We start from the raw sequence: 19,055 nt of genomic DNA, 5'->3' as shown, positions 1-19,055 counted from the left end.
TGAAGGTTATAACGTAAGTGAAAAATGGCCACACTGCTGAGATAAGGCCCCAACCACCAATCTCATTGTCAAGCATGGCCATCTGTCAATAGAAACCTGATTTACTGCATATAATGCTGCTATACTTGATCACTACTGTTCTGTGATAAAAGCCTCCTGAGGTTTGTTTAAGGACACCAAATGGTACCTTCTAGCAACATAAAAAGGGTTAATAAAACACCTTCCCGTCTCAAATGCCAAGATTTTTGGAACTAGGCTTCAGAACTTTAAATCAAATTTTACCCAGTTTCAATGCCACTGGTAGATGAAATTGCTTTATAAAAAAAAATATATTAAAACCAGGGAAACAAAACCCAAAAAAAACCCATAAAATGATAGTAAATTACATAATTTTCACTGCATGTGTAACGCTGCTTGCACTGAAGCTTGTTTATGGATGTTATTTTGACGGTGGGGAATTGCAACAAACTTTAGATAAAACCACTTTTAAGATGCATTCCTACAATACCACTATTCAACAAAACCATTAATAAAGCAGCCACTTTCCTTCATTTAATAAATACTCTGGATATACAAACTGTTTGCAAGAGCACTAATGACGAATATTTAGATAGGGGCCTGTAAGCACATTAATACCTCGTAACTATTCAGGTGAGCACATGTAATCAAACTCTTCCCACTCCTACACACCAGAACAAAAATGCCCATGTATGAGATTCATCCTTCACACCAAATACCCACTGAGTAAAACAGCTGCAGGTACTTTCTCAGGTTAATCAAACAAATCAAATAACAGCATCTAGTAATAACAAAACAATTTTTCCCTCCAAACAACAGGCCTACACTGCAGGTGGTTTTGTCCCATAACAAGCAAACAGGAAAAAAACACATCCTGAACAGCTGCTCATTAGGTGAGCACCATTCTGCCTGCACAGCAAATGAAGCAAATGTCATGTGGAAAAATACACAGTTTACGGTCATGTAATTAGACACGGTAACACGGGCATACACAAAAGAGGAGGGAAGACAAGTACAAATTACAGTTGCACAGGCAATTTATTTCTGGGAGTTCATAATTTTTGATGTTCCTGGACTTTAACCTTACCATTTCTTTTAACAAGGCTTTTTTCCAGCTATTTTTTTTTCCTATTATACAAAAACAGATAACTTTGGACAATTACCTGCTATTAAAAAATATCCATTCCCATACAATTATTTATACTGAATGGAACATTTCACTTGAGGACACTGGGAGAATACTCCATTAGAATAGATCAAAGCAACAAAAAGTAAATAGGACTTTGCAGTAAATATAAAGTGGTGTGAATTTATTGGAAGTTTACCTGATACTCATTGGGCCAGAAAGTGCTGACAGCCAACTCTGCTCGAAGCCAGTCTTTGCCAGTAGAGCCAGTGACATTCCAGATGGGATTAGCCAGTGGTCCTTTGTTCACCCTAACAAGGATGTTCAAAGTGCCTGGGTTTCCTCCATTCTTGCTGTACAGAAGGTAGCTGAAGTCGATGCAGTGAGTATCGTTTTCTTTCATTGTTGGAAGCTGAAGTCGAGTCTTTTCTCCAGGGTCATGGTCTGATGAAATCACTATCATATATGATCCTAAGAAAGGGAGGAAGTGGGAAAGGGAGGGAAAAAAAGTGGTAGTAAGGAAAAAAAATAAATACTAAGAAACTGATTTTTCACTGTGAAAAAGAATGCAATGCATAGGTTTTTTTTATCCCAGAAACTTAAAAATCCAAGTGGCATGAATTCCAGTAAGCTATAAATGGCTAGACACATGACTGATGCAGGACCTACAGAAGATACCACATAACTCTGAGGACCTTCCTAGATGCCTCCACCTACAAACTTTTCTATCTCTTGTTTTAGAAATATACAATTTCTATATTTTATATATATATATATATATATATATTATACATATATATAATTTGTATATCCTTTATAATTGGAAATAGTATCACAGATGGGAAAAAAATAACAAAAGAAGCAAAGGATCGTCATTATCCTGAGGTCAGTGAGGCCAAAATTCTCTCAAAAATCTTGGCAAATTTTCAAAACAAAACAAAACAAAAAAAAATAAAGTCCACATCCCTCAATGCAGCTTTATCACATCCATTTCTAAACAAAAAAGAGGCAGACTTGAATTTGAGGTATATTAGCAATGAAAATAGCTGACTTAGGACACCAAGACAAATTTCTTTGCAAAAGTTTTGCTTGCTGCTCGATTAGCCAATGGATTTAAGGAGAAGAAGTTTCTACAACTAGAAGAGCCTCCATCTTGTAAATGTGTATTACAAATATACACAAGACAAAACAGGCTGTGCCTGTCTAGCTACAAAGGCAGAAAGTGGAAATCATATGTTTCAGCATGTTATACAGGCAGTAATAATGAATCAGTCTGTTCTGCTGTCCTGCAGAATGGATGGTAAAGACAGACTGCCATCTAACCTAGCCCAGAGCTGATCAGTTTCTTCAAGAGTGACAAGTCCAGACCAGGTACCACCTAGTGAGTGAACCCCACAGAAGAAAGCTTGCTAGACAGGGTAGGCCAGGCTGAACTTTCCAAACAAGTGAGAAAATCTGATTCAACATACGATCTGAATCATTGCTACAGCAAAGTCTCCTAACCTAAATTTACCTATCCATCTCCTTAATGAATCCAAAATCTTCCTGTTGACAGATTTTTCTTTTACTTTCAGTCCTAAAGGGCATAACAATAAAGACCCTTTTCTTGTGAGGAAATTTCAGGTTAAATTCATCTAAAATAGAGAAAAAAAATAACTTAAACTTAAAAAAAATAATGGATTTGTGAACATTTACCCAAATGAGTAGTCCCACAGAAGTCCTGGGAGTATGTACATGAATACTGGAAAAAAATCTCCTATGGAGTATGTTTGTATAAATTATTATTATTTTGTAGATCAAATTTTATCCTTTGATTTTTAGACAATAAGGAACTATCATGCTCTAGTATGTCCTAACCAGATGTATTAGGCATTCTGAAAATTATTCACAAGCTGCTGCTCGGGAAAAGATGAAAATTTATGTACATGGATTAAATCATCTGTGTGAGATGCTAATTTACTAGCCTGTAAAGCAAGTCTGTGCTAAAAACTTAGGAAATAAAAAGAGAAATAAATACGATAGAATGAAAGTATTTCACTGTTTCCACATTCATTTCACTGTTCTTATTAAGGCACAGTGCATTGAAATCCATATTTTTAGTAGTCATCTTTAAGAGGTTCTAAAAAAAACTACTATAATGTAACATAAGCAATCAGTTCATATTTAGAATTGTATGCAGAATCCTTTATTTATTTTTCTATTGAAGAATTTGGTAAAATAGCAATTCCCAGTTATTTCTTCATCATTAATAGCCATTTATAAAAGCACAAAGGAATCATACTATACTACTGAGGTTTGCTGTTACTTTAAGTCTTTAATGATTATCATTTAGCATCAGTTGATGACTGCCTGAGAAAGTGTTTGTAGACCACATCCACTGGTGTGCAATTTTTATGCTTCTTGACTGTAGAATAAAATTAATAATATGCTTCCTTGTAATCTCTATTTTAATAATACGTATGCTCTTACGGGCACCTGATCATCAGACTAGAGAATAAGATTTTCAGAAGTTTTGTTACTAAACACTATGCATGTGGCAGAGGGAGGCGGTACATCAGCAATTTGGGGTTTTTTCTTCCACATAAGAGTCAGAAAACTGAAAAGGTTCAGTAAAAAAATTACAGACTGCTTCCCACACTGTTAGCACTAATTGTCCATGGCCATAAAAATTGCCTCTTTGCCTTTGTTACTTGTATCTTGCAAATATTTTTAAGCAATACACAAAAATCAACTCAGTCTTTCCTACAAAAAAAAATTACTTCTAATATTTCAATAGCTAAGATACAGAAGAAGACAAACCCTTCAACATTTTCTGAAAGTGAATTTGGGGCAGGGGAGGGGGGAAGGAAGAAACAGAATATAACAATCAACTTTTGCAGATTTTAAAATTGTTTCTCTCAGCTTCTCTAAAGATAAAATCACTGGAAGGAAAAATAAATCAAACTTAAATTACAACAAATAAACTAGAAGAATTTAAAGATCTTGTAAGGGAATCTGATATTGCCTTCAAAAGCTTCAACATACATTTTTAACATATCAACATATTTTATAGTACTCCACTTTCTCAACCTCATTCTTCATCATTTAAAAATACTTAACTGTGAATTTGCATACATCTCTCTACATGTTAGTACCACAGCTCTTCATGAAATGATCCAGACAGCATTTGTAGACTATTTATCATAAAGCAAAGCATCTGTTCAGCATCTTGGAAACTACTTCCCTTCTCCTCATTTTTTTAAACTTTAGCAGCTGTATTCCACAAATGTACAGAACCCTGTTCCCCCCCTCAGTCATCTACCAACTCCAAGAAAGACAAAAGCCAATGCCAGAGTAAACGATACAGCAAAATTCTATCTTTGGAAAACATATAAAATACTTTCTTACACCTTTCATAAGAAAGTCATTCTTCACTTGTAAAGAAATATAATTGAAAGCGTTAGGAGTTTTCCCCAATTTGCATATGCTTGCAATATCTTAATATTAGTTATTAATAATTATATTATTGAAAAATATTCATAATATCTTAAGATACTATTTGACTTGGCAGAAATGCAAAGTATAAACAAGGGAACAGCTTACAATCTCATTAATTCCCAAGATTACCTGTTTGAGATTTTCAGTGAGAGGTTAGAGCAAGTGTTACAGAGAACTACTCACACTGGTGCTCCAGGATGGAGCAGGGACAAAGAGTGAGGAGGAAGGAGCAGCAACTCCAAATGCAATGGACTGACTGCAGCCCCCAGTTCCCATCCCCCTCTGATGGGGTGGAAATTTGGTTAATTTTTCCCCAAGATGAGTCTGCTTCATCTATGACAATGTAACTGGTGATTTATAAAATAAGTCATCTCCTTGTCTTTGTCTCAATCCATGACCTTGCCCACACTGTTTTCCACCTTGTACTGCTGAGGAAAGGACAAAAAAAAGGCAGGGTGAGGGGCTGGCCAAGGTCAACACACCACAGCTGCCAGAAAGGTAAAGAGCAGCGGTTAATGTTAGCTAACACTAGTACTAAGTGTTTTATTAAACCCCAGTAGAGCCAGGCTCCATGACTTTTTCCCCATTGTTACTGACCTAACAAGGTCAGGTACAAGCAGATGTAAAACACTGTATACACCTACTTCCCTTGAAAATAAGGAAGAAAAGCCACACTGATCTGTGTTCTATTTCCACTAAGATTTTACAAGAAGTCAATTGAAAGTGAGTTACTCCATTAAATCCCAAAATGGTAAAAAATAAAATATTTGGGGCAATGGAGAAAGACAAATTTTACATGAAAGGCGGAAGTTCATTTTTTCTTCTTATTACAAGACAGAAAGGGCAAATTTCATCTTTGGATGATGCTGCAAAGAAATGAAAGAAGTATCCAAAGTCACATCTGTGCCAGGACAAAGATTCATTGCTCTTAAATATTCTTTTTGCTCCCTATTTTTCACCATGCTCCAGCATGATGTCTTTAGTTACTCTGGCAGTTAGTGCAGTTACAAAATGCACACAGCTCATCAGTAACATTTTTCTTGAATTTTTTTCTTGTAGTTTGACAGTAATGCTGTTTCATCCTTCTTTCAGTAATTCCCAGAAGAATCTTTTCCATTCTTGTGAGTTTACGATCTTTAAAATTCATAAATATGTTTTCTTTTGCCAAAGAAGCTTAAGTGTTAATTTTTCCTACTTGAACGTAGCCAAATCCTCTCATTTAGCTTTTCTTCTCTGAAGTGCCTTCTATCTATTTGCCAGTTAATAGCTTCCAATGTTATTCCTGATGTAAAAGGTCAATCCAATTCTCTCCTACACAAAACAGAAACATCAGACTATGAAACAGCTAAATGGCACTGCCTCCTAAGCTTTGACCAAGTTCATGCAAATAGTTCAGCTTTAGGATCAGTCTTTCAGGAAGATTTTGATGCCTACTTGGCATTTAATTCATGCATTTGCTGAAAGACACAGCTATGGAATAAGAGACACTAGACTTTCCCTGAGCTATGCTATTAAACATAGCTGTATATACATCAGTTTTCACTGCCTTTTATTTATTTTGATAAGCATTAAACTTGATGTCCTAGTTCAGTGGCAAGGACAGATTATTTTAGAATAATTGAATTCTTTAACTAATTAATTGTGAGAAGTCTTAGGTTTATCCCCTACTAAAATCCAAGCTTTCTTATTACCTAGCAGTTAATCGAAGCTTAGAAATCATGCTAAGATTTTAAAAAAAAACCCTTCTATAAAATAACATTTGCCCACTGTAAGGTACCAATGCGGCAGAGCAGTTTCCCGATCAAATTATTTTCTCTCACTTCCTTGCTTCCTGCAAAACGGGTTTGTATTTGAAGTGTGAAACTTGTAATTTTCAGCAGGCTGGTCTTCAGCTCCTGCAAATTCTCTTTCCTCTAAAGAAGAACTAACCATCAAACCATCTCCATTTTGGGGACCTACTGTGGTAATTTCTCTGCCTGTGAATGGCAATGTCAATTACACAAAGTGGAGGGTCCAGGCACTTATGTGCCTTATCCTAAAGCTCGAGACTATGTGACCTTTTTATCTTTTAATAATGACTGTGTAACACAGTCCCTGATAACGTTTAGGGCAACATTTATGAGAGGCTGCAGGCAAAGAGCAGTGGCTGAAATAAGAGAAATAGGCTTGCAACTGGAAGCAGACTGCAAAGAAAAGTTCAGAGACATCTATATGAATTCACAGAAAATATATATTTCACACACAATAGTATTTATGCCTATTTTGTTCTTCTGAGAATGTCTTCCCTGTGACAGTTTGAGAGAGTTCTTTACTTGTATTTGCAATTTTTACTGTAATTTGAAAGAAGGGAAAAAACAAAGGCTAATTATAAAAAGTCAAAAGCTCTTAAATTTTTTCTCTTGCAGGAAGAAAAATGGAAAAAAACCAAAGCCTATGAATACATTAAATATACTCCAGGTAAACCTCCATGTGCTTGGGTTTAATAAAACCTGAGACCATTATAGCTTTTTCATCCTCTTTTGCCCTCCATTACCCAACATACAGTACACATCTGCAAACCTAGGATAGAAAAAAAAAAAAAAATAGAAAAAAAACCCCAAAGAAATTATGAAGAAAAACTAGAGACATTTTTAGGGTTTTTAATTTTAGTGCCCTGCACCATCAGTTAAGGACATGCCTTAAGGAGAGTGCCTAGAGAAAAATGTTACTTTGTAACACTAAAATCTTACTTAAGACACATTATTTGATACACACTTAAAATGTCCAATGTAGTTATATCCCGATTTATCATGCTTGCATTGCAAAAAAATCAAAAATAAAGTTATTGGTGTAAACTGCAGAAGATTTTCTCCAGAATTTCTTTAGATGACTACAATTCAGAGATATCTTTCCACTTCACTTGTTTACAATATCATGCCCTATACAAGACTCAAAATGTTGAAGGCTTGTTTCAAGTTCCTAACAGGCTGTCAAAGTGAAAGCAGGGGTGAATGAGGAGCATGAATTTCAACTTCATTGCCTAACTCAGTTCCAAGGCACCACAAATCAAATACAAGTCAGGATAAGACTCCAAATTTACTACAGAGATTAAAAATAAAAACAAAAATACACAATACAGACAGGGATTTTTTTTTTTTTTTCCCTTGGCGAATGCAAATATTTTGGAGTTTTCCTACTTCCAATAGAAAATGAGAATTATTAAAAGAATCAACCCAAAGCAGGTTATTAAGCTACAGTGTATAAATAAAAGCAGAGGACTCACTCAATTTGAACAGAAACTTAGTCTCATGGACTGCAAGAGCTCATCAATTCATCAGTTTCACACAGACATTGCAATATCACAGGAAGAGAAAAGGTGTCTTGCCCTCCAGGCTGTACTTGTTGATGCCAAAAGTCCTGCTCTACAGCAAGGTCATGCAACTGGGATTTCGCCACTGACCACACCCATGAGGTCAAGCAACAGGGACACAGCCTGACAACACTGATCCAGGCAAGGCAAATAAAACCAGCATCAAATCAGCCAAAGAATTAATATCATGGGCAGTACAACACTTTACAGTATTTACAGCTACAGTGGCTTGATACTAAAATCACCCATGACTCATCCACTTCCATAAGAATAAGAAAATGTTTGCAATTAAAAGGGAAAACGAGAAACAAAAAAACTCTGTGTTTCAAAGGCATGTAGTATTTGCAATGAAGTTCACAATGAACTTCTGACTAAAATTGTTCCTTGAGCTGGATGTAGCTACAAATGTTCTGTTCTCTGTACTAACAGTTTAGAAATTAATAAATATGAAAAATAAACACGCTGAAAGTATTGGAATTTGTAGTTTTCTCATACATAACATCAAAATTCTGTGGACTGTTTGTACTGACACAGAGAAAATTGAACATGATGACAAACCAGTTTCTGAGATATAGTAATTTCCCCTCTCTTTTTACACGCAATGGGACTTTAGCTAAAACACAGACTTTAGGAGCTCCAAAACCTGAGACAGAAAAATTTCAGCAACTGAAATTTGCAATGCAAGCTTGTAGTGTCTGTACAAGAGAGCATTTATTTACAGGAGAGCATTGTGCTCCTTTGAACTACACCTTCCAACAAAGCATTCAGAAAATGACATTTGATATGGTGCATCAAGCAAGCTTATGAAAGGACAGTGTTACTGAACAGTAAGCTGCATTTCAGTAACCAAAAGGCACAAAGAATAGTTCCATATTTATTTAGGGATTAAGTGATGTCCTCTGTCATGAACTTCTTAGCATGGGCATCCATGAATGGATGGCTAAGAAGAAAGTAGAAACAGCTCTGAACTGTCTGAAATTGTGCTGCAAACCCATAAATACCCCACGGATGGTGGCTTAGTGACTCCAGGATGCTTCTCAGTCACCCAGGTGCTGATCTGGCTGCCCAAAGAGCAGCAAACATTGGCCAGCTTCCAAATTCCAAGGCACTCCTGCATCACCTGGGAAAATTTCAGTCGCATGAAGGCACCAATGCCTAAAAACACTCGCAATAACTTCACTGCATAAAAAACAGGTCCAGAAAGGAGTTTAAATCTATTTTGCTTCACCATTCCTGTTAGCTGCTCTGATATTACTTGACTAGATAAGAGGAGCTTTCTTACACCCATTTTTGTTCAGACCTGTCAGGATGAAAGACCAGTGTTGGCCATTCTGTACCCACCTCCAGGTTTAGGATGCCACTGTATCACCACCACTGCTGAACATTTAGCATTTAGATGTTTCAGATGCTGATAAGAGAGACATACTTTACTTAGGATGTTACAAGAGATAGGGATCAGATTATAAATTTCCATGGAGTATTATTCATTTAAATAGAAATTAAAGTGAAATATGAAAATATTTAGAGTACTCTAGGGCAGACAGTTTATAGAAAATGTCAGTGTTAAGCACTTGCTTAAATCTTTAGTGTGCTGCTATAGTGCAGAAAAACAAGTTCACAGAGAATTCACAAATGTCAGCCAAGTTAACCTGAAAGCTCACAGCTACTGAAATTCACAGGACTTTTACTCCTACCCCATGCCCTTCTCCACCTACACTCACCAGACCCTTGCAAAGCAACACACAAATCCCATAATAAAAGACTTAAATCTCCAGTACCTGCCTCTTGACAGAGGCAAGGAGACAGAAAAGTTTGATTTCTTCCTAGGTGAGGGAAATGGCTCCTGGAAAAGTCCAACAAGAACCGAAGCCACATCAAGATAAGAGAGGAAACTGTTGATAAGTGGAATTTTCTTCATTAAAAAACATAGTTACAAGTAACTTCTTTCAATTAACGTAAAAGTATTTAGACAAAGGCAGATCAAAATGTATCTTTACAACTACTTTTTTAGTTGTTGCCAGCTAAAAACACTCAGCAAAGATTCTAGGCTTTTTTCCCCTCCTAAGTACAAAGTGACATCTAGATTTTAACTGAATGGGAAAAAATCTAATTTTTGAATGCACATTCATACTCAAGAGTGTCTTTAACACACTAGTCATTCTTCCAAAACAGCAAGATTAAAGTGTCTTGAGAAGATATTTACTCCTATCAGTTTAAAACACTGAAACCGAGAACAGAAACAAAAGTGGTCATTCCCTGGATAAGTATCTGAAGGGAGAAAATAAGAATTAACTATCTGCTGAAAATACTACTTTCAAGCATCACCAACAGTTAAATAAAGGCTCATTACCATATGTGACAGCAGATTACAACTGCTATTACAGAACTTTCAGAAGACAAAATTAAATGTTCTATATTTTTATAGTAGTCTTAGAATTTATTTAAAGAATGGGAGTTTCATAGACTATTTTTACTGGGTTTTTTAGGGTTTTTTTGGTAACAGGAAGAATATTTATTCCTTTCTTTTCAATCACTTTTTCTCAGCACCAAATAGTAATGTTTCCTGTTATGAAATAAATCATTTTCTCAGAACATTACTTTATGTAACAGTGACCTGAAGAATCTTTGTTATTTCCAGACTTTGCTGCTTTCACGGGTATAGGACCTACAGTTAAGGAGTTGTATATTCCTTGATTAAATGTACAACATAAGTTAAGAACCTGCTGCTGGGAAGGATAGGATACCACCGATAGGAGTTTTGAAAAATAATATAAAACAATATTTAAATAGTGGAAATAATATTCACCCTATGCATTCAGAAGACAGATTTAATAGCAACTTGTTTGCTGTTCTTCAAAACATCATCTGACCTGCCCTCTGAAGTACATACCTCACTTTGCAGTGGCTCACACTCCAGTTGAGTACAACCATAAGTCAGGCCTCTGTCAATACAATAGCAGGACTCTCTAGTGAACTCAAGTAATTCCTTAAGGAAAAAAAGCTGAAAACCTTGAAATTTATTAAGTACCAAGGAAGTCTTCCATCTGTCTTCCAGACCATCAACACATGGTTATGCATATTTGTAAAATAAAAACTTGAGCAATTTAACAAGTGTGGTACAGTGACACTGAATGCCCCATAAAGAGCTGAATATGACATAGATGTAAGAGGCTAAAAAGAGGGATCATATACAGACAGCTGCTTCTGAAATTATTTTGATTTTCCAGTTACTGATGGTAATATTGATCTCACAATTGCAAACAGTCCTATAACGCATATATCTATGATAATTATAATAAATAATTTAACAACACTTAAAGAGAGCAGGCAAAATCCATGAATCATACATATGCAAAAAATGCACTGAGGAATGCACTACCCAAGAGTATGGGGATTCATGTGCCACAATATTAATTACCACAGAAACTAGATTAAAAACCCTAAAATACATGTTGCACACCAGAAAGAATCTGTACAGACAATAAAAATGACAAAAACGGACAAAAAAACCCAAGCCAAAGCATGGTTAAAGCATTTGTCCCGATACCTAGGAAGGCTTACAAAATACATTAAAACCTTAAGTTCAGAAATTAGAAATTGTTGCTCTCCTAGATGCTGGTGCTTGCAGTTAAAACAAAGACATGGGGTTTATGGTGTGTGACAATTCTCGTTGTGCTTCACATCTTGCTAACAGCCCTCTGCTCCACAGACATCAACTACTCTTCTCTTCCAAACACTTCAACTGATTTGCATGAAGCCATTACACCCAGAGTAAAGGCTATAACCTGCAAGTAGCTGGATGCCTGCTGCATCTCCATCAGCCATGATGGAGCCTAGGATGCCCGAGAGGTCATTGTATTTTCCAGCAGAATTAGTTGTTTTAAAACAAACGGATAAATAAGCTCTCCTTATAAAACTCTTGCCTCTCAAGTTATATTAGCAGCTCAACTGGTTTTACACTCTAGTACACACTGTCTTTCCTCTACAGGGAAATGCTCCTGAAATAGATTGAAACAACCCTATTCTACCCCATCTATTATAAAAATCACTCATGCTAGCATACTAGTGGTTTTTATAGTGTTTTGAAAGAAATAATTTGCCTCAGTGTCCAGCAATAGGAGAAAAGCAAGCAGAAAGACTGCATATAAGCTAAGACTGCTGTGTCAGAGAAAACTTGAAGTTCAACAGCTATGAATGGGGTTTGGTTGTCTTTCTTGTTGTTTGGGGGATTTTTGTTTTCATCTCAGAAAACACCTAGGTTTATGAAGATTCACATCTTTCCTCCTGACACCAGAGTTTCCAATTCATAAAAATTGGAACAGATTTGGTTTTCAAATAGCTAGTTTATACATACTAATGCTATTTAAATCTTCCTCTATTTTGAATACTGAAGTTCACAATGCCAGCAAAATACTAAACATATGCATCCAAGCCCATAATAAATAGCTGGTAACCTCATGCACATGGAGCAATTTTCTCTGCACCAGGTTAATGTGATTAGCCTAAACTTCTGTAACATACAAAAAACCTGATAAATCTACCCAAATATGCACCACATGAAGGATGAGAACCCTGCCTCCATTTCAGAAAATTTGTGAAATTTTACCACTAATATTCATTAGTCAAACACTGTACATAATTATTAGGGCTATTAGGACATTGAACCCATATTCCAGAGGTAGTTTAACACAAGTATCTTCTGTGATTTATTTCCCACTTTTGTTTTCTCCAGTGACACAGTACAGATATCAGAGTACCCAGTCATCCAAAAGCTATTTTCTTTTCTTTTTCAAGCTGCAATTAGGCTTTTAAATAAAGGTTTTGCAGTTGTACTTCCTAAGGGAATGTATAACTTATCCCGAACTAAGAATATAATTTCAGTCTCTGAAACTTTTCTTTCAAAATTAGAATTTGCTGAAACCATAAAGCAAAACTGAAGTTACTAACAGCTATGAATCATAATACTGCCTTCAAATGTTTTGAATGTCCAAATATGATACTTAGGAATCAAGTATCATCTCAGAAAATGAAGAGAGATTAATCTCATAGTATTGTCTTCTAACATTAAACTTTTCTAAAAAAAAAAATCTCTGTGAAGGGAATATCAAACAAATTTAGAAAATAAGCACAGCTGTTAATCATGACAGAGTAGTTACTAAAAAAGGTTTTTTGAAAAAAGATTGAATATTTTTTTCCTCTTATGTTTTACCTATCAACCCTCTTGAGAGTAACCAAGGACTAACCAGAATTTCCCTATTTAGAATGGAAATGCACAGCAATTAGGGGAAAGAAAAGGAATTTTGATTCGTTCCAACTGAAATAGATAAAAATAGGCAATATACTCTGTGTACGTTCTTTTCTCACAAACTGAAGACATAACTGTTCCTGGCATTTATGCACATTGAAATATTTCAGGACAAAAGACTGTGACAGCAGATAGCAGAACACCTCTGACTGTGGTTAAGAGACAGTTATTAAGCGCTCAATCACAGAATTCAATTAACATTTTATCTAATCATCAACCTGAATCTCTCTTACTGCAATTTAAGATTATTACTGTTTAACCTATCACCAGCCGACATGAAGTTTAGGTTACTCCCTTCTTTGCACCAACCTTTAACTTCTTGAAAATTTTTATTTCCTTTTTCTGTCCTGTAAAAGAGAAAATCCTAATTTTCTTCAGACTTTGCACAGAGGAAATGCTGTTGTTTAGCCCTCTGTCATTTCTGCTGCTTTCCTCTGAGATTTCCCAGAACAAGCATTCTCCTTCCATACTCCAAACTGAATAACATTACCTATTCTTCTAACTGCACTAAGAAAAAAAAAAAAAAAAAAGCAAAACTGAAAAGATTATTTAATGTATATTTCAACAGAACATCATTTACAAACCAATTCTGTCTGCCTTTTTCACAACAGCGTAATAAGCCTGAGCAGTTTCACCAAATCATTTCTTCATTATTTTTCAATTCTTTTTGATGAGTACTGCCCTAATGCATCATAATCATTTGTGAACCCCAGATTACCCTCAAATTGGCTCGCAGGTAGAGTAACCTGAATAGCCTCAGCCAAAGAACATTTGTTATTCCATCATCCATGGCACTAACAAAAACAATAAGAAAGACTGGATGCTATCAGTGTTTTCCAAGCAGCTTTTCACCTGCCATAAAGCCTTTTCAATTTCATCAAGATGTTTCTTCTACAAGCTTAAGTAGTATTTACTTCCCTAAGTGGTAACTACTTCTCCCCTTTCTTCTCCTCATATATTTAGAGAAATAAATTTGCACTTCATTAAATATTATAGAACTTCTTTCTTGGTACTCTCCAATATCTGTACCTTAGCTCAGTACCACTTTAAATATACTGTCAAGACGAGGCTGTGGAGCTGAAAATCATCAGTTCTGGTGGAAAGAGACACTTCATTTCAATGCCTACTCCTAAGATGCCCATGTCAGCAGCAAGAGCAGCTATTCCCTGGCCCACAGGGATTAGTGAGGACAGGGTACTCACAGGTGGCTCCATTCAAGCTATCCAGAATAGCCAGGCAGCCTCTGCACCCCTGAGTCCTGTGCGTCACACACACAGCTCTGAAACAGTCCTTTCCCATGCCCCTCCTGGGTCTTTCTTAGCTTTCTTAGGGATGGAAATGGGAAAGGTGGGGCAAGGGGACCTCACCAGCTTCTGTAGTGCAATGCCAAGGCTATTGATGGCTACCTCAGGCTAGACTTCTGGAAGGAGAAGACATGCTGGAACACTGGTGGACAGCACAAGGCATGAAATGGGAGACAGCATAGCACCAGTGCTGGCAGCCAAGCAGCGCCCAGGACTGCACACCGAGGGCTTGGGCACCAGGTACACCTTCCTGAACTGCAGTGGTGTGCAAGCAAGGAAACCCACAGGTCCAGAAATGTTTTGCCCCCATTAAAACAAAGTTACCTGTGACACAGCAATTTCCATTTTGAGTGTTAATTCATCAAGAAAAAATTAGAGTCTTACAATGGAAATTAGTTAAACGTGTTCACATAATTACATAGGAATCAACTGTTTGGGCTGGGGGGTTTTGGGTTTGCTGGTTTGGGGAAAGCTGTGAGTAACTAAGTGCATGATTGCAGATAGTGGCAAAGTGGAAAAGAAATCCATCAGTTGTCAATGCAAGAAAGTATTCTGGCTCTAGACAACTGTCATCTCACATCCTCTTCTCCAATGTTCTCATTATTACATAAAAGATACATAAACATGTAAACAAATGGATTCACAGGCCCACAGGAACAAGTAGGCTGCTGCTTCATCTGAAGAAAAAGAAAAACAAAAAATGAAATAAATACCTTCAAAAGTTGAAAATAATTTGAAGGTCTATTCAGCTAACAAAACCCATTAATTTCTTTTAATGCCAGGTACAAATTATAATTTAAGTTGGAAATTTACTGAGAAACTGAACAGAATAAAAATAATACCTTGTGAGATGTAAGATAAATTTTGAAAGAAGCACTTTTTTCCTTTAAAATTATCAAGCATTTTTGTAAAACTCAACATAGCAAGGGCAAGGCAAAACTTGAAGCAACCATATGGCTCAGTCATTTAGCAAAACAGGAATTAAGGCAGTGCAGGTGGCTATGGAAGTATTCGGTGATGTTTAATTTTAATGAACTAATTTGAACAATGTGTGATAAAATCAGCATATAAAATGATGCATATTGCTGGAATTATCAGGAGAAATGCCTCTCTCCTGCAAGGCTCAATTGTTCTACACAAAAGGCACCTTCAGACATTGTGGGTGTGTAGGGATATAGGAGGGTGAAGCCAAGAGAAGTAAATGAAAACATGTATCGAATACACATAATATTTACACCTATGTAAAGCCAGACACCTGTAGCCTATCTAAAACAATTACTCCAAACTCTGCCCTTAATTTTGTATTTCAGTTTTGCCAGAACTTAGTTCTGTATCATAGCAACAAATTGTCAGTTTCTTTTTGCAATTTATATTCAGAGTGTATATTAATTTTATGAAAATTAGCATTTACTTGAGACTGCTAATGCTTTCAGATTACATGACATCCAATGAATCAATAGTTTCCATGAAAAAAAATGAATGACAATACTATGTAAACCATGCTGCTGAAGTTTAAAATAGCAGACAGGTATAACTTTTGTGAAGAAAAACTACCAACAGGCCATCATTTTTAATATCTGCCACAATTTCTCCTTTAATTCAAAGGTCAGCAAGCACATTTCCTACTGTGAGTGATCAGCGTCTCACTGTCTTTATAAGGCACAATTACTTGGACAGCTATTAATCATTTCAAACAATTAGAAACATTGCTCCTGTCTTCAAAAAAGGGATGGTTATGAGGTTTTACCTCCATTCAAAGCCTTAAGAATTGGATTAGTTACTCCAAAGTGACAAGGGCCTCACATTGGTATGAAAAGAGAATTCTATACTGATAAATCATAGCACTATTGAAAGTGCTGTGCTGCCAGAGAGACTCGCTTTAAGCAATACACTGGAAAATTTTCAATTGATGTGAGTCATAACAAGGCTCTTCCTCTTAGTCTTTCATTTTAAACTGAACACACGAACCTGTGGTACCCAAAGCAATGAAAAGCACTAGAGTAACCCTGCACCACCCCCAGACATGTAATTGTTCCATTGGATTCAACAGAAACCATCTTCACCTTTCATGAATCATTTTGGGTAGTGTATAAGTAAGCTGAGGAAGGAACAAGATGATAACATGCAAACTTAAGCACAATAAGCTTCAATATTGCTCTGAATTATTTCCGAGTTAGCCAATAGACACATTTAATACTACACAATGCTCTGTTAGGTTTATTAATTTCTACTTGAGACCACTCATCATGAGGAGATAAGTAGGCAAAAACATTCTTCTTCACATTGAAGCTCTATTCTGCTAGCTAATTGACACTCCTGTGGTAAGAACCTTATCACCCAGGAAAAAGGTAAATATAAGGGGGAAGAAATTTTTAAAAAGCCAGACAAAAAAAAACACCTAAACCATAAAAAAACAAAAAACCACAAAAAACAACGGGCAAATTCAATAGAATATAACAAATAAATATGGATTACATCACACTGGAACACCATATAAAAAAAAAAAATCACATCAAATATGCTGGTGAAAAAAAAGTATCACAAAACCAGATGGAATTGCAGTGATGAAAATCAATATATGTGAAAGAAAGCATAGCTAGACATAAAAAAAAAAGAAAAAAAAAGACACAAACACTTGTTAAAAGGCAATCATGGGGCTGCAGAGAGGTTAATGACAGAGTTCCACAGGACCAGCTCTAGACTACATCACAGTACAAAAAAGCAGTAATATCCTGTAAGACACTTTGTGATACAAGGCTGTGAGACATCTCAAAGTAATGGAGAACAAGAGCATTACAAACAAAGGTGTATTAAAGGAAAGGAGAATAAAGGGTGAAATACAGTTGTAACACATGAAATGTTGGAAATTTAGGACTTTAGATGCAAGACTTTGATAGCTGAAAAGACAGAGAAGCAGGAGGAGAGAAGTCCAAGAGAAAGGTAAATACAGATAAAGATAAGCTAAATAAAGACAAGCAGTGTGCAACTTGACCGAGTCCAGGAGCACAGTATGGGCAGTTGAAAAATGAACCTCTTAAAGTTCAGTAAAAATAGAGCTTTAACTAAATTATGTTGTACATTAAACCTGTGGAGGATCTTTTTCCCAAAACAACACCCTTGTAATATTATATTTCCAGGACATAATATTATAGTTCCAGGATATGTCTTTCTTATACACAGGTGTTGTCCACGTTTAAAAAACAAAACCTTCCACTTTTAGGCTACCAATTCATAAAAAAAGATTGCTGCTAGTAAATATCTGGTTAACACAATTCTTCAGTGGATAGCTTAAATTTAGTGACTTCAATACACTTAAGGCCAGTAGCTGCCTCACAAAAACCTCTCTGTTACTTGAATTTCATAGACAACATTAAGTGAATAAGCAGTAAAAATAAAGTGCTTAAGGATTTTGTTTCACCTAAGTAGGCCACAAGAGAGAAGCATTAAACTGGGAACTCTTCCAGTCCTTGTCTGTGGATAGCTAGATAATTAGGCTTCCAGACTACAAAAAAACTTCAAGTATTTTGTAAACAATAAAAATAGCCTTAAAAAGCCCAAGCAAAGCCTGTTCAGGGCTCTCCTCAACCTTCCCCAAGGAAGGACTGAATGAAGCAGAATGCACACATTGAGAGTGATGGAAGTTTTCTGAAGCTCTGTCCCTCTGTCAGTCTTTGCAGAAAGGCTGTGGAAGCAACTACTGTAGGCTGCTCTGAAACATCTCATTTGGAGATTTTTTTCTTTTTCTTTAAATTTTTTTTCTGATGTGCTTTTTCAGGCACAGACAAGTTTGCAACATCCATGTTAATTTATTTCAAAGGCACAAGTGCAACCGAAAATTTTATTACTTACTCCACATCTAACTCCATTTTCGGAAAGAAAAAATCAAATAATTTTCTATCTTTCATATTAAATGATGCTGTTATATACCTTAAAAGGACTCAAAAGTTCTAGTGAGACACTGAAACAAACTTCCCAGAGAAGCTGTGGATGCTCCACTCCAGGAAGTGCTCAAGGTCAGGTTGGACAGGGCTAGGTTGAACAACCTGGTCTGGTGAAGGTGTTCCTGCCCATGGCAGGGGAGTTTGGAACTAGATGATCATTAAAGTATTTTCCAACTCAAACCATTCTATCATTCTATGATTATTTGGTGAAAATAAAAATGAATGATAGTATGGTTATTTTTCAAAGGACATGGGGAGGTATAAAGGGTTTAAAATTGTGGAAATAAAACCACAGTAATACACTTAAGTGTCTTACTTCTCTTATTAATATATGATAATCATACAAAATAAAACTGTAAGTACAAAATGTAGAGGGGCAGAGAAAATAAAATTATGTCTAGCAAGTAGAACAGGGTAGAAGAGATGGCAGAGAACAAGAGTTAACTGGGTGGTTGAAGATAAATTGTTACTTCATTCAAAATATTTCTGAGTATAAGGGAAACTAATAATAATTCTGAGGCTTCAGAAAGACTAA

The 19,055-nt window shown here is 36.0% G+C and overlaps 1 protein-coding gene across 14 annotated transcripts in view; it reads right to left on the bottom strand.

Annotated features, from left to right (window-relative positions):
* PTPRK (protein tyrosine phosphatase receptor type K) overlaps window positions 1-19,055 on the bottom strand; it is a 382,222-nt gene that overhangs the window by 250,964 nt on the left and 112,203 nt on the right. For all 14 annotated transcript variants that reach the window (XM_015622199.2, XM_015622202.2, XM_015622201.2 and 11 more), the window contains exon 3: window positions 1,344-1,615. In XM_015622199.2, the coding sequence (XP_015477685.1) occupies window positions 1,344-1,615 (272 nt within the window). The remainder of the gene's footprint in view (window positions 1-1,343; window positions 1,616-19,055) is intronic.

This window comes from Parus major, chromosome 3, assembly GCF_001522545.3.
Source record: "Parus major isolate Abel chromosome 3, Parus_major1.1, whole genome shotgun sequence".
Lineage (NCBI taxonomy): Eukaryota > Metazoa > Chordata > Aves > Passeriformes > Paridae > Parus > Parus major.
The sequence above is the reverse complement of the archived record's forward strand: the minus strand, read 5'-3'. Positions and strand labels throughout refer to the sequence as shown.